General features: G+C 45.0%; 1 protein-coding gene and 1 long non-coding RNA gene across 3 annotated transcripts in view; one reads left to right on the plus strand and one right to left on the minus strand.

Annotated features, from left to right (window-relative positions):
• Positions 1-3,650: 3,650 nt before the first annotated feature.
• On the minus strand, positions 3,651-6,269 carry LOC120247823. The gene is made up of 2 exons (XR_005532419.1): positions 5,987-6,269; positions 3,651-4,083 (listed from the first exon to the last, which is right to left on the minus strand). It is a non-coding gene; the product is annotated as an uncharacterized LOC120247823 (long non-coding RNA).
• A 250-nt stretch (positions 6,270-6,519) lies between these two features.
• Positions 6,520-15,313, plus strand: part of DYNC2I1 (dynein 2 intermediate chain 1) — a 61,681-nt gene continuing 52,887 nt past the window's right edge. For both annotated transcript variants that reach the window (XM_039255855.1, XM_039255856.1), the window contains exons 1-3: positions 6,520-6,574; positions 13,253-13,306; positions 14,699-15,113. In XM_039255855.1, coding sequence (XP_039111786.1) covers positions 6,560-6,574; positions 13,253-13,306; positions 14,699-15,113 — 484 coding nt within the window. In that variant the 5' untranslated portion in view covers positions 6,520-6,559. The remainder of the gene's footprint in view (positions 6,575-13,252; positions 13,307-14,698; positions 15,114-15,313) is intronic.

The following is a 15,313-nucleotide window of genomic DNA, read 5'->3' on the forward strand; positions in this document are numbered from 1 at the left end:
TCTTGCCAGATGACGACAGACTGGTAGCCCTTTAATCCTGCCCTCTTTAAAAGTTCCATAGAGACTTACTCTCCCCACCGTGGAGGAGGCATGGCAGGCAAACTCGTCAGCCAGGTTATGTTAGCAAATAGACACATATATTGATGACAGTGAAAGCCAGGTTTCTTGCTGTTGGAGATCTTACAAGCATGGAAAGGGAGAGGCCAAAAAGAACCTTGATGTGATGAATTTGACTTGGAGGAAGTACAAACTCATGTGTTTTGATACATATGCCCAGAGAGACCTAGAAATACTTTCTAATATGTCTTCTGAGAGTGTCCAGAAGCAATGGTACCCCAGTACCAATAAGCACAAGTAACTCCAATTTTGGAGCAATTTGTGCTCCAGTAGATCTTGGGTTCTAAATCCTATTCTCCAATGAAAGGAACTGGACACCTCTGGAGAAATAGTTGACTACAGGGCTGGAGCAGTGAAAATACAAGGTAAGCCTGGAATATTTTGTTGCGCCAGGCAGTATGAAAATGGTCAAAGAATCATGTAATGTCAAAGGACGTGGGAGGCAACTTGAAGGGCTCTTGCTGATTAAATCTGGGACTATCTGAGCAGCAAAATCAGGGATAACATTGGCAGATTACAAGCCAGGGAGTAAAATAGGAACCCATAAGCCCATACTGATGTAGGTGAATGAGCAAGTGAAGAATGCACAGAAAATAAGTCACTGGAGTCAAAGGAATGGGAAATCCCCACTTAGCAGTCATTGTAGAGTAAATGTGAGTTATCAACAGAGGCTAAGTGCAGTAGGTGAGGTTTGATGAGGAATAATACTTGAATACTTTCTACAAGATACTTATCAATTTAAGGGAGAAAGGAGCACAGCAGCATTTCTGGGACATTTTGCCAGAGAGCTTGGGAAAGCTTGACCTGAGTGTAGGGGCTCGGGACAGATGCCATGTAGGGTCCCCGTGTTCTTACTGAAGAATTAATTATTCCAGATTACAAGAGACTGAAGAGACACAACAGCTACATGCGGCGTGTGTTCCTGTGTGGGATCTGGGCTGTAAAGGAAAAGAAATGCTTTGGGACAATCGGTGGAACAAGGGGTCTGTGGATTGGACAACAGAGTTGTATCCATGTTGACTGACTTCTTGACTAGAGCGTTATGGAGTAGAGGCTGCCCCTGTTTTGGGGAAACAAACACTGGAGTATTTCGGAGTGATGAGTAATCGTACCCGAAGCTCTTTGTCAAATAACTCAGGACAAGTCCAATGATAACAGATAAGTGTATGTGTAGACAGATGAATGCTGGATGACAGACAAGTGGAGCAAATGTGTCAGGTGGTTTGTAGTGGGAATCTGGGCGATGGAGACCGGAGTGCTATGTACTTGCATATTTTCTCCAAGTTTGAAATTAATTCGAAAGTCATTTTTAAAAGTCCATATTTTGATCAAATGACCAATTCAAAATGCAGACTTGATTGAATCTCTTCCGTGCTTTGGTTTCCTTTGCTCCTATTCATGACAAACAGAGCTTGTTCACATCTGACCCTCCTGCTTGCCTCACCTCTGACCTGGGCTGCACTGCTGTTTCCACCGCTGTCTGCATTGCACTCTTTCCCAAAACCTGCTGTTGCTGGTCTGTGCCTGCACACCTGCTGTTCCCTGAGTCTGGACTATGCTTCTCTCTCTGTCCTTATGCAAAACTCCGGTTCATCTTTCAAAAAACAATTTGTATATCTCCACTTCGGGGAAGCCTTTTGTGATATTTCCCTCCTTGAGTCAACCCTTTCTGTACCTTATGCTTATGATTACACTTACCTGCTGAATACAGCTCAGTCCTCAGGAGCCTGGAAGTAGCTCTGTGCATGTGATGGGGAGCCCTGATGTGCTTGGGGGAAGTCCAAATGATGTGGCACATATTAGAACCCACAACTGAAGCCATCTATCAAGTCGCAAGCCCTATGCCGGTTTCTGTTGATATTGAAGATGATATTTGCATTGCCTCACTTGGGTCCTCCATTCAGGTCTCATGAGGTGAAACCAAGTGTTGGCTGTGCTGTGGCCTCCTCTGGAGACCTTCAGCTGAGACCCCTCCCAAGCTCATTCAGAGTGTTGACAGATTTCAGTTTATTGAAGCTATAGGGCCCAAGTCCCTGATTTGTGCTGGCTGGCAGCCAGGAGTCACCTTCTGTTTCTTCCATGTGCCCCCTCCTTCCACCCCTCCCAGCGTGGTAGTTGCTGCTTCTTCCAGGACAGTAGGAGTGTTTCTCAGATGAATCACCTTCTTTGAAAGTCAGGCCCACTCACGATAACTCCCTTTTGACCAGTTAGTCAACTGATCAGTAACCTGGCCATAGGACTCGATCCTATTACATTTATAGGTTCTGCTCACACTCAAAGAGAGAGTTAAACAAGAGTGTGGATGACAGGGAAAGGAATCTGCGACCAGAGTTCTACCTACCACAATCTCTTCAATGATGGAAGTGCTAGTAGCAGATAATTTATAGATTTTTAAAAGAAGGCTCTAATTTTGGCATCCCACCTGTTTTCATCTGCCCTAAAGGCTTATAATTTAGGTGCTAAAGTATCATAACAACAATATACTTGTTAATAACTAACACTGTGGGCTTAGTTTGCCATGGGCCTTGTTCTCAGTACTTTGTATAATTGCTCATGTAATCCTTACGACTGCTCTACAGAGTAGACACCTTATAATACCCATTTTACTGAAGAGCTAACTGAAGCACAGGTAGTAAAATAAACTGCCCAGGTTCGCACAGCCAGTGAAGGGCTGATCAGACTTCTCACTAGCACATCAGCACGTAAATTAATCCACAGGTAGGTTTTGCATCATACCCACATACACAGACATTACAGTGACACCAAATTTAGCTGACCTGGAAAACCAATGTGTTTGGGACAGGAACATCCTTGACTTTTGTAACAAAGTTGCTTATTACTATGGATAAATGTTTTGTTTTTATCATAACCTGGAATTATAAGTTGTTTTACAATCTAGTGAGGGAGATGGACAGACATGTTCAAATTCTAGAAAAGTGGATGTAGTAGAATTTTAAGAAACCATTTGGACTGAATGTGAGCAGGGGAGGGTCTGTGCAGGGGTGCTGCAGTGAAGGCTCCAGGGGGATTGAAGCAAAGCTATCTGGGGGAAGGGGCAGAAATGCAGCTTGCGCAATGGCCACCATTAGGCTGCACAGTCTACAGATCCCCACAAAGGCCCCACTCTTGGCTTCCACCCATCTCCCACCCACCTGTCCTTCAGCATTCTGGTCCCCTTTTAATGACTTACCATTGCCCAACAATGCTTTAAATCTGCACGTCATGCCATTTGGGGCCGCTTACCACCTGGCCATGTCTCCTTTCCAGCTTCCTCTCCGACCGTCTCATGCCACCCCACGCCCTCTGCCACCCCTACTCACATACCCTGTGCTAGAGACCTGGTCCACTCCAATGGAGGCCACTTGCCACATGGGGCTTTGAGCACTTAAAATGTGGCTAGCCTGAACGGACATGTGCTGTAAGTGTAAAATACATACTGGGTTTAGAAGATAATGTAATAAAAATGTAAAATAACAACATTTTAAATATATATGATGAAATGATAGCATCTTGTATGTATCAGGTTAAATACATTAAATTTGATTTCACCTGTTTATTTTGCTAGATAATGATTTCTGTGGCTCACATTCTATTTCTACCACACAGCACTGTTACAGGTACCATTTCTGTATTTCCCAGAAGTCTCCAAAGGCTTCCGCTCTTTGTGCTTGTCCCCATATTTGTGTTCGCCTCAAGATGTTCTTTCCCAGCCTCTCTGCCTGGGAAACTCTGTGTGCCCTTCCCAACCTCAGTCCTTTCTTCCAGACAGCCAGCTGTCAGCTCCTCACTCGCTGCCTTTTAGGAGTAGCTCTCACAGGTTCACATTATCTAACAGCTGTTTGTCTGTTTGTCCATCCTAGCAGTCACCAAATCAGCGACTAGAGGTCCAGAGTGTGCTTATGTAGTTTGCCATCTTTCGTCCTCTGTCACTTTCCAGGTCATCAAGTGAACTTAGGAAGGCATCTACTGAATGAACACAATAAAAGAAATATTACAATATGAAAGGTAACTGCTCATCAAATGAGTTATGTGGAAAATTATTATTTTAGGAAGTCTGAGGAGAGAAAGACTGTTTTTGCTTCCTCTATAGGCTCTTATTCAGAAATGTGGTGAGGAGAGTGGGAGACAGGATACAGCATTTGCCAATCCTGTGAATAGGGTGTATCTGGAGAGTTCTAGGTCATTCTTTTTGCTGATGAAGAAGAGGTGTAGTCCGGAAAGAGAGCCAAGGTAGAGCCGGAAACAGGGAGTGAGCTGCAAAGGGGGCTGCTTGGAAATGAGGGGCAGAGTCAACACAAGATTATTGTGATCTGGTTTCACTGGGGAGGTGACAGAAAAGGGTTTAAGGGCCACACCCAGGTTGGTCATTCGGTGTGCATGACTTTGTCTGATGCTGTGGCTGTGACTTTATCCTCATATTTAACAGAGTCTGAAGCTGTTCCAGAATTAGCTGTTTTCTTGGCTTACAGAGTAACACAGTGCTTAAGAGTGGACTTTGGCATCTGACCATCCGCCAGCCTGGCTTTGTGAGTGTAGGCAAGTCAGTTAACCTTTGTGGCCTTCAGTCTCCTCATTGGAAAAACACTGACATGCCTACCTCACGGGGATGCCATGAGAATTAAGTGAATGGCTAAATGGAAAGTTTTAGTTTGGTGCCTCAGAACAATTCCTAAGTATATCTTAAGTATCCCTGAGACTGCCTTTCTTACCTTCCTTTCGTGTTATGTTTGTCCTACGTGCTGATGAGTGAAAATGAAAAAGATTCTAGTGATATGCCCAGGATCAGAGTACACTTAAATAGAAAAGGCTTTTGGGATCTGTTATTAATTTCTCCAAGGCAAGAAGCCAGGTAAATGGTATTTGTCTGGAACAAAGTAGATAGATCCATAAAACTGTGAGCTGGTTCCTAACAGTATGTGGTTCAATAATACAATATCTGCAAAACAAATTTTGTATTTACAGGAAAGCATGATATCAAAGCAAAGACTATTAATAACATGCTCACTGAAGTACTTCTTAACACATGATTTGAGAGTCTGTTGTGTGCGTGAAAACATTAAGTGGAATCCTTTCTTTTTTTTTTTTTTAATTTATTTCTAGGGGAGAGAGAGAGAGAGAGAGCGTGAGCAGGGGAGGGTCAGAGAGAGAGAGTCTTTTTTAAATGGCTTTATTATTTTTGAGAGACAGATCATGAGCAGGGGAGGGACAGAGAGAGAGAGAGAGACAGAGAGAGACAGAGAGAGAGAGAGAGAGAGAATCCAAACCAAGCTCCAGACTCCCGGCTGTCAGCACAGAGCCTGACTTGGGGCTTGAACTCACAAACAGTGAGATCATGACCTGTCAGCGACTTAACCAACCGAATCACCCAGGTGCCCCAAGTGGAATCTTTTCTTAGTTACATTTGCATACTAAACAAAATCAAAACAGTTTGGGGAAACACAGCTAAACATAGGTTATAATGTTCATCACTGGAATTGGACCATCCCTCTTCAGTCTTGAATGCTTAAGATTGGCTTTTAGAGTTAGATTCAAAGAAAATAATTCTGATAAAATAAGTCTCAGATGAAGAATATTTGTCTTAATGTTTAGTTTTGGTCTCTCTTTTTTAATAAAAAATCACTTTAAACAATTACATTTTTGAACACTTTATGGTTCCGAGTATCTTACAGGGTGTGTAATATCAAGTGATATATATGGGAAAATATTTTCTAAAATGCAAAACTATATACAGATGAAAAGCTCTTCTCTAATCTACCGTATATTTGCTAAATCGAATTTCGGGATGCTTAATTTTCTTGCTTTTAAGAGGCGGGACGTGAGATTGCGTCCTGATGCTGTTCCAGGACCCGAGATCACGCCTTCCAGGTACCTGGTTGGTGGGCTCTGGGAGAAAAGAACCCAGGAGATTTAGTTTAGCAGCTTAAGCCGCAGTTGGCTCAGAAGCCGTGCCTCCGTTCCCTCGCTGTAGCCCCGGATGTCCAGTGACCCGGCTCAGCTCCGGTCCTCCCAGCCAGGCCGGAGCGTCAGCCCAGCTTAGTCCTCGCGCTGGGGCCCACGCTGACCAGGCGGTAGACCCCGGCTTCGGCCCCTCCCTTTACGCCTCACTGGGCGAGGCCGGGGTTGCGGGGACAGCGGGTGGGGTGGGGAGTGGGTGTCCGAGGGGCGAGCGATCGCTCGGCCCTCTGCTGCTTCTGCCTTTCGGTTGCTAGGAGTCGGGGAAGCAGCGGCGCTCCGGGGATCGCCGCGGGGCGTGCCGGGACAGCGGTGGCTCGGCGCTCCGCTGCTCGTGCCTGCCGAGGGCTAGAGGCCGGAAGAGCGCAAGCCCGCTAGCGGCAGCCGCGGGGCGTGCCGGGACGGCGGTGGTTCGGCGCTCCGCTGCTCTCGCCTGCCAGTTGCTAGGAGCCGGGGACGCCGGCTCGGCAGCCGCGGCCTGCGAGCGGCGATGGATCCCGGGAAGGTGGGTGCGAGCGGGCGGCTCGCCGGGCCGGTCCCGGGGTCGCCCGTGGGCCCGGAGCGCACGGTTGTCGGCGTCCCGGCCTCCCTCCCACAGGGGTCGCGTCGCGCGCTGGGTGTCGTAGGAGTTGGTCCGGGGCGGGGTGAGGCAGGGTGTGCGCGTCGTCGGGAGCCCGGGGCGGCGCGGCGGACTGTCGTCGACGGGACGGGCGGCCTCGCGGGGTCGCGCCGCCGCCTCTGACCTGCGTTAGCGCCGCCGCGCCCGGCTCCGGAGGCCGGGAGCGCAGGGCAGGGGCTGGAGTTTTATTCTGACTTCTGTACTTACTTGCGTGGCATCAGGAAAATGACTTAACAGGCCTTATTTTGTAGTTCATAAAATTGGGACGTTAGTAATAGCAACTTCATAGGTTTTATAAGGAGTCAATGAGACTTTGTAATAGAAGTGCTCAGGTGCTTAAAACAGTGTTATTAACACTCAGTAAATTTTATTTTTCTCGTGTATTCATTCCTGAACGGTAAAAGATGAGAGTTTTAGTTTGCATGCATTTCCTACTTTTACCCGTCTTTATTATTTACCTTTGCAATGTTAGCTAATATTCTCTATCTATTTTGTGTTATGCCAACTTTAGATAGTATCTTTTAACTTCCCATTTATTAGGATTAGGAAATTAGTACCGTATGCTGCCCTCCATCTATTTTTAAGTCCACAGACTTCCTGACCCCTGTCATCTTCCATACCATTCCCTTGTATTTTCATAAGTCATTCTTAACTTATATTCTGTGTATTGTAGGTCGATTTTTGAAATCGAAAGCCAATGCACAGTACAGTACATGATTGTGTGTAAGTGTTTACCGCAGAATTAAGTCATGTGAATGCACTGATAGAGAAAATGTAGTAGTGTATTCCTCAACTCCTGCTGCTCAAGGAACTATGTTTTGGCATCAGGGTCACTAGATCATATTTTCTTACTTTCAGTTAATTGTACCACAATATAGTGTAGTTCCTATTTGGAGCATGTCTTTCTTAAATGGTCCTTTGATTTTCCTGTAATTTGTATTTGCCTTTACTTTGGCAAAAAAATGCTTCTTTTCTTAACCTTATCACTTACATATTTTAGCTTATTAATCAGTCATATTATCTGTTTAATAAAATCTGCTTTAAAAAATTCTTCCCAGAGTTCTCTGACTCCAGTTCTAATAAGGGCTATTTTTTTTCCTAGACCTTTTCAGAGCTATCATCTGGAAATTTCTTTTATTTGTAATTCTGGGTTAGGTCTATTTTTTTTTTTAACCCAGTGGCATCAACTTTCTTGAAATCCCCCCCCCCCCCCTTTTTTCCCCTGGAGTAAATCCTCAAGTACCTTTTTAAATGAGAGTATGAAGAAAGAAAGTCTTTAGTATACTGATATACTTGTTTGAGACTTTAGCTTAACATAGAAGTAATTTCCCCAGGACTTGGAAGGCATTCTACTTTTGTCTCTGGCAACCAGTTTGGCTGATGAGATATTTTTGAAGTAACATTTCTTACTTTCCAGAAGATTTAGGATCTTGTCCTTGGTGTTCTGAACATATATGTCAGTTTGTTTATTGTTCATCTTTTTTTCATTCATTATTTTTGACATTTGATTTCCCTTTCAGAATGAAAACTCAAGTCTACCTTTACTTCTAGGACACTTTTTTCTTTTGTTAAAACGTTTTATTTATTTTAAAAAATTTTTTTCTTTAAATGTTTTATTTATTTCTAGGAGAGAGACAGCATGAGCAGGGGAGGGTCAGAGAGTGAGGGAGTCACAGACTCTGAAACAGGCTCCAGGCTCTGAGCTGGCAGTCAGCACAGAGCCCGACGCGGGGCTCAAGCCCACGAACCGTGAGATCATGACCTAAGCGAAAGTCGGACGCTTAACCGACTAAGCCACCCAGGCGCCCCACGTTTTATTTATTTTTGAGAGAGAGAGAATGCTGTGTTCACTCAAGGGAAGGGCAGAGAGCGAATCTCAAGCAGGCTCCTACCTGTCAGGGCAGAGCTGGACGAGGGGCTCCACCTTACAAACAATGAGATCAAGACCTGAGCTGAAATCGGGAGCCTGATGTTTAACTGACTGAACCACACAGGTGCCCCCAGGACATTTTTTTGTATTCTGTATTTCCTTCTTTCTGTTTTCTCCATTCTTTCTGGAACTGACTCAGCTGCTAGATGTTGAATTCACGGCACATGTTTTCCATCTCCTTGACTTTCTTTTTTTAACATTCTGGTTTCTCCAACTTTAATGTTGACTTCATCTACTAATTGTTAATTCTAATTAATTAATTTTGAAAACAAAGAACTGTTATTATTACAAGTAAAGAGATAGGGTGATAGCTCTCAAAGCACGATCTCCCCTTGGGGCTAGTGCAGGAAGCTTTTTTTAATTCTTAAAAATTAAAAAAAAAAATCCCCATATTGTTAACATACAGTGTTATGTTAGCTTCTAGTGTACAATATAGTGATTCAACAATTTCATAAATTACTGACTGCTCATTAAGACAAGTGTACTTCTTTTTTTTTTTTTTTAAATATTTTTTTATTTATTTCTAGGAGAGAGAGAGACAGCGTGAGCAGGGGAGGGTCAGAGAGAGAGGGAGCCACAGACTGAAACAGGCTCCAGGCTCCGAGCTGGCAGTCAGCACAGAGCCCGACGCGGGGCTCGAACCCACAAACCGCGAGATCATGACCCACGCGAAAGTCGGACGCTTAACCGACTAAGCCACCCAGGTGCCCCAAGACAAGTGTACTTCTTAATTCTTTTTTTTATTAAAAAAATTTTTTTTAATGTTTTATTTATTTCTGAGAGAGAGAGAGACGATGTGAGCAGGGGAGGGTCAGAGAGAGAGAGGAAGACACAGAATCTGAAGCAAACTCCAAGCTCTGAGCTAGCTGTCAGCACAGAGCCCATTGCGGGGCTCGAACCCATGAACCGTGAGATCGTGACCTGAGCCAAAGTCGGCTGCTTAACTGACTGAGCCACCCAGGTGCCCCAAGTGCCTTTCTTAATTCTTGTCACCTGTTTCACCCAGCCCCCACCTCTCCCTTCTGCTAGCCTTTAGTTTGTTCTCTATAATTTAGAGTGTCTCTTGATTTCTCTCTCTTTTTTCCCCTTTTGCTCATTTGTTTTGTTTCCTAAATTCCACATATGAGCAAAATTATATGGTATTTGTCTTTTTCTGACTGACTTATTTCACTTAGCATAATACTCTGTAGTTCCATTCATGTCCTTGCAAATAGCAAAATTTTATTCTTTTTATGGCTGAGTAATATTTCATTGTATATGTATACATCTTTTCTTTTTTAACTTTTTTTAATGTTTATTTATTTTTGAGAGGGGGGAGACTCGAGCAGGGGAGTGGGAGAGAGAGAGAAGGAGACACAGAATCCGAAGCAGCCTATAGGCTCTGAGCTGGCGGCACATAGCCCTTGCAGGGCTTGAACTCATGAACTGCGAGATTATGACCTGAGCCGAGGTCTCACCCTCAACCTACTGAGTCACCCAGGCACCTCCCATCTTCTTTATCCGTTTATCAATCAATGGACACTTGGGCTATTTCCATAATTTGGCTGTTGTAAATAATACCGCTATGAACATTGGGGGTGTATGTATCCCTTTGATTTTTTTTTTTTAATAAAGAGTTCTCTTTTTCTTTGGGCCATTTTCTTTATATTTTTTCTTACAAGATTTTATTTTAACATAGAGCATAGGATCGGTCTCGGGAGTAGAATTTAGTGATTTTCACTTACATATAACACCCAGTGCTCATCACAAGTGGCCTCCTTAATGCCCATCACCCACTTAGCACAACCCTCTGTCAACCCTCAGTATATTCCCTAGAGTTAAAAGTCTTTTCTCTTAGGGCCCTTTTCTTTGTTTTTCTTGATTCTTCTCCTTCTTATGTCATTTTTTTCCTGAAATGCCTGGTTGACTTTTCATATTTTTTAATGAAGCACCAGATTAATTAAAGTAAGTTTTTTGACTAGTAGGGGTTTGCTCTGCTGGTTCCCTCTCAGTCCTTTCCCAGAATTGCTTGTACAGCCCTTGTTCTTAACCACTGAGATAGGACTCCAGAGCGAGGAGATTCCTCAGGCTCTTTACTTCCCAAACTGCTTGATTGTCAGACATGTATTTCGTTCTTAGATCTTTTCTCGCCTCTGTCTTTCTGTGATCTTGGATGACATCGATCACATTTTGCATTACTTTGGATTATTTTGGGGGTCTTCTAATACATATTTATAAAATATTTCAAAGTAGCAAAAGCAGCTACTGAATACTCATATTAGGTTCTCATTTACAAGTTGGTCATTAACTTTTTAGGAAGTTAATCTCCTGGTCATTAGAACCTAGTCATGTAATTATTATAGTGCTGAAGAATTAGTGTCTTTTGTTCCATAAAGCTAAGGGAAGGATAAAGCCTTCATGACCTGAGCCGAAGTTGGACGCTTAACCCACTGAGCCACCCAGGTGCCCCGATGTTGTTTATTGTAACTTTATCATGTACCAAGCTCTTCTTTAGGTTCGTGTCAGTATATTTATTTGCTGACATTGTGGCTATCGCTAATATAACCAGTTTTGTGTCTGCTAGGATATACCAGGGCTCAGTATTTTGTAGTTATTTTTAGAAAACTAAAACTTAATGGCATGTTTATTGGCTTTACACCTGCTTGATAAGGGTAATGACAGTTTTCAATGATGGTTCTTTAAAACACTTTAGCTTACCTTGCATCCAGTGTTTATGACTTTTATTAATTTCAGTGCTCAATGAAGATTCTAGAAATTTCTAAATTTTTCTGTTACATACCAAGTAATTGGTAATGTGTGAGTTTATTATTATCATGAGACTTATTAATCATAGCTTGAAATATGTAAACATAAATATGTAGACGTATATATGTTTATATTTAGGTTATCCTTAGAAGAAAATAAGTTTCTACTTTCTTTTAAATGGTGGTAGCCATGTTCCAGCCATTCACTTAATGATAAGTGCTGTTAACTGTTCAGATCGGTGCAGGGCTATTTCATTCTGTTTTCAGAAAGGCTGCATGTTCTAGGGCAAGTACACTGGGCTCTCTCCAACAGTTGGTCCTCACGGACCCACTTACGAGGTTCTCCTGCATGAAGAGACCCAACATTTAGCTACTCCTGACAGCCTCAGGCTGTGTCCCTGTGGTGGCCTAACCCCCTCTGAGCAACCTTCTGGCAAAGCCCAGGCCTATCAGAAGAATGGCAGTTTGTTTGGCCAGCACCTGGATAGGGCTGGCCCCCCTTCTAGTACACTTGCAGTTACACGTGCTTCCTCTGTCCCTTGGAGATGTCCGTGTGTGTCTTTAGCCCAGGCGTGTTTCTCCCTAGGACCTGAGAGCCATCCCGGAAACGGAACCCTCAGGAAGGATAAGGCCTCTGCCTCCAGGTGTCTGGGGGAAGGTGGGCTCCTGACTTCCACAGCTGCCTGCCTGCAGACACAGCCACCTGGCTGCATTCACATGGACCACCCTGTGTGATTTTCCTGCCTTTCAGTGCGCCTCCACCCCTGCACAGGTGGGAATGGAGCTCAGCTACCCCCTGCTGTCAGCGGTTTGTCTTTAACCTCTTCTTACACGCTGATTTGCAGTCAGCTCCAGAAGGGACTCAGTAAATGTTGTGGTTATATCACACTTTGACTAGATTCTTAAAAGTGATTGCTTTTTATTTATTTCTAATTAGCATACTTATGAACTATTGCGAATTATTTTTCTGTTTCCCTAATTTTCACACCACTAGGAAGATTTTTGGTGGCTTATCCATAAATAAGTATTTGTTTTTCATTTGTACTACATTTGCTTTGAATCTGAACCTTACAGAGGCGCCTGGGTGGCTCATTTGGCTAAGCATCCGACTCTTGGTTTCAGCTTAGGTCATGATCTCATGGTTTGTGGGTTCGAGCCCTGCATCAGGCTCTGCGCTGACCACGCAGAGCCTGCCTGAGATTCTCTCTCTCCATCTCTCTCTGCCCCTCCTCTGCCTTCTCTGTCTCTCAAAATAAACAAACTTAAAAATAAACAAAAATTTTTAAAAACTCTGAACCTTAGAAAAATTTTACCTTTTTTTGTACCCTCAAAGTAGTGTTTCTCTAAGGGAAAATAAAATAATGTGGACAAATCTATCTTGTTGTCTACAGGAAACATCCTTGAACAATTTGCTTAGTGAGTTCCCTTCATTATTCAAATATACCCTGCACATGGCAGGCGGACTGTGTCTGGAGCTGTGGATGAGTCCTGCTGTTGTGTGCTCAGCACCTGGTGGGGACAGCCTCCCAGGCAGGGACACTTCAGGGGAAACCGCTCCTTTGGCAGCTAGATATGTGCATGGGCAGTGGGACTCGACACCGACGTGGGGCCCTGGGTGACATGGGGAAGGTGGGGAGTGTGTTACCTACTTTATAAAGTAGCCAGAGGACCATATTCTATAATCGTTTATGGGTACAGTTAGACAAGGGAGTAATTTTTTTAAAAAAATCTGTATTACTAATGCCTTTCCTTCTAGTAGGTGGTAATTTCTTGCATGTCAAAGACTAATTGCCATTGACTTACATGGCCTAATGAAAAAGCAGCTCACTAGAGTGTAGAAAATTAGTTCTTTAAACTTTAAAAATTCTAACTTTATAATTTTCTTTTTAGAGAAGAACGAAGGATGATACTTGGAAAGCAGATGATCTCAGAAAACACCTTTGGGTAATGTATTTTAACGTTTGTTTGTTTATTATTTCTGAGAGAGAGAGACAACGGGAGCAGGGGAGGGTCAGAGAGAGAGGGAGACACAGAATCTGAAGCAGCTCCAGGCTCTGAGCTGTCAGCACAGAGCCCGATGTGGGGCTCGAACCCACGAACCGCGAGATCATGACCTGAGCCAAAGTTGGCCACTTAACCGACTGAGCCACCCAGGCACCCCTGGGTAATGTATTTAAAGATTTGAGTTGGAGTCCTTTTGGACCTTGGATAGTTTCATGGACAATTTTATTTGCTTTTCAACACAGCCTAACTTTGCTTATGTGTGGCTCATTTCAGAAGCATTCTTGACTCAGAGATAATAGCTGTCTGGAACTGTGGGGGGTGGGGTTGCCCAGCCCAGTGTCCCACCAGCTCCATCAGGTTTCTGTTACCCTTCAGGGCATGTGTCATGTGTGCGTTAGTGTGCACTGAGTGTTCTTGTGTGTCTGTGTGTCTATATGTGTGTATATGTGTGTGTGGTTTCTCTGTGAGAGTGTATGTGCTTGTGGTATGCTTGGATGTGTGTATCGGGTGTGTCCGTGTGCACATATGTGTGTGTGCATGTGTCTGTATGTGGAGGGGCTTGGGCTATGAAAATTAAAGGAAACCTCCTTCAGAATGGGGTCGGGAGGCCAGCACTGGGAAGGGGGGCTCTCAGGAACCACCACTCCACTGTCCACTGCAGGCCCGACGGGAGGAGATGCACCTCCCAGGTGACACTATTTTACTCTCCCAGCAGGAGGAAGGAAGGTTTCCCCTCCCCTAGCCACAGCTCAGCCCATGAGCAGCCACCACACTTCCGGCTCCCAGCTTACCCCAGTGGACTTTAGTTTACAGCAGCCCCTCCCAGCTCCCCCTTTCCTCTATGAAGGAGCCTCCTCTCCTTTGTTCTGCAGAATCACCTGTGGTTTTGCCATAGCTTAACTGTCCCAGACTGTAATTCTCTGCCATTTCTGAAAAAAAACCATTTTTGCTGGTAAAATAACTGGAGGTTTTACTTCTAAGATAACAGGGGTAAGATTGAGACCTCCGGATCAGAACAGGGGTGGCGTTCTGGTCCTTTGAGTGGGACCCAGGCTGTTGCTGTCTCAGAAACTTTAAGACACAGCGTCAGTCTCCTTTTTCTCTCTCTCTAGTCCGTGTAGTGTTTCAGATTTGACTTGCCAGCAAACGTGAGTGTCTCTGATGAGTGGGTGCCCGTCGCTGGTCCTAGAAATGCTTGGTCTGCTTCCACTGCCTGTGGGCTCCGAGGCTCCTCCTCCAGGCCCACCTTGCTGGGATGGAAGCAGGTGAAGCTAGTGTTAGGACACCTCAGTGACTCCCATTCCGAATTCTGCTTGCTTTCTCTTGGTTTAGGCCGCACAATCAGGTAATCCCAAGGAAGATAAGAAACACAGAGAAAAGAAGCCGCAGAAGGAGTTGGAAATGGACTTCCCTGAATACAAAGAGCAAAAGCACAGGGACCCAGACCGAGACACCAAGCACAGAGAGAGGCCTGCCGAGAGAGACGGTCATGCTTCCAGGGAGAACCCTCGTGGGGACAGAGACAGAGAAAAGCCAAAGGAAAGGAAAAAGGACTCCAGAGACCGGGACAGAGAGAGGCACAAAGAGAAATACCGAGAGCAGGACGCAGAGAAGTCTCAGAGTCGAGGAAAAGACAGGGACAAGGACAGAGAGCGCAGAGCGAGGAGGGAGGAGCTGAGGCAGACGGCCCATCACAACCTGCTGGGCCAGCAGCTTCCCGAGCGAGCGGATCACAGGGCGCGGGCAGGTGCGTGTCCCCCGCAGGTGGCTCCCGGGCATGGACAGGTGCGTGTCCCCCCCCCAGGCGGCACCTGGCATCCGGCAGGTGCGTGTCCCCCGCAGGTGGCTCCTGGGTATGGACAGGTGCATGTCCCCCGCAGGTGGCTCCCGGGCATGGACAGGTGCGTGTTCCCCCCCCCCCCAGGCGGCACCTGGCATCCGGCAGGT

This window comes from Hyaena hyaena, unplaced genomic scaffold (assembly GCF_003009895.1).
Source record: "Hyaena hyaena isolate Hyena2069 unplaced genomic scaffold, ASM300989v1 scaffold_548, whole genome shotgun sequence".
NCBI classification, from domain to species: Eukaryota; Metazoa; Chordata; class Mammalia; order Carnivora; family Hyaenidae; genus Hyaena; species Hyaena hyaena.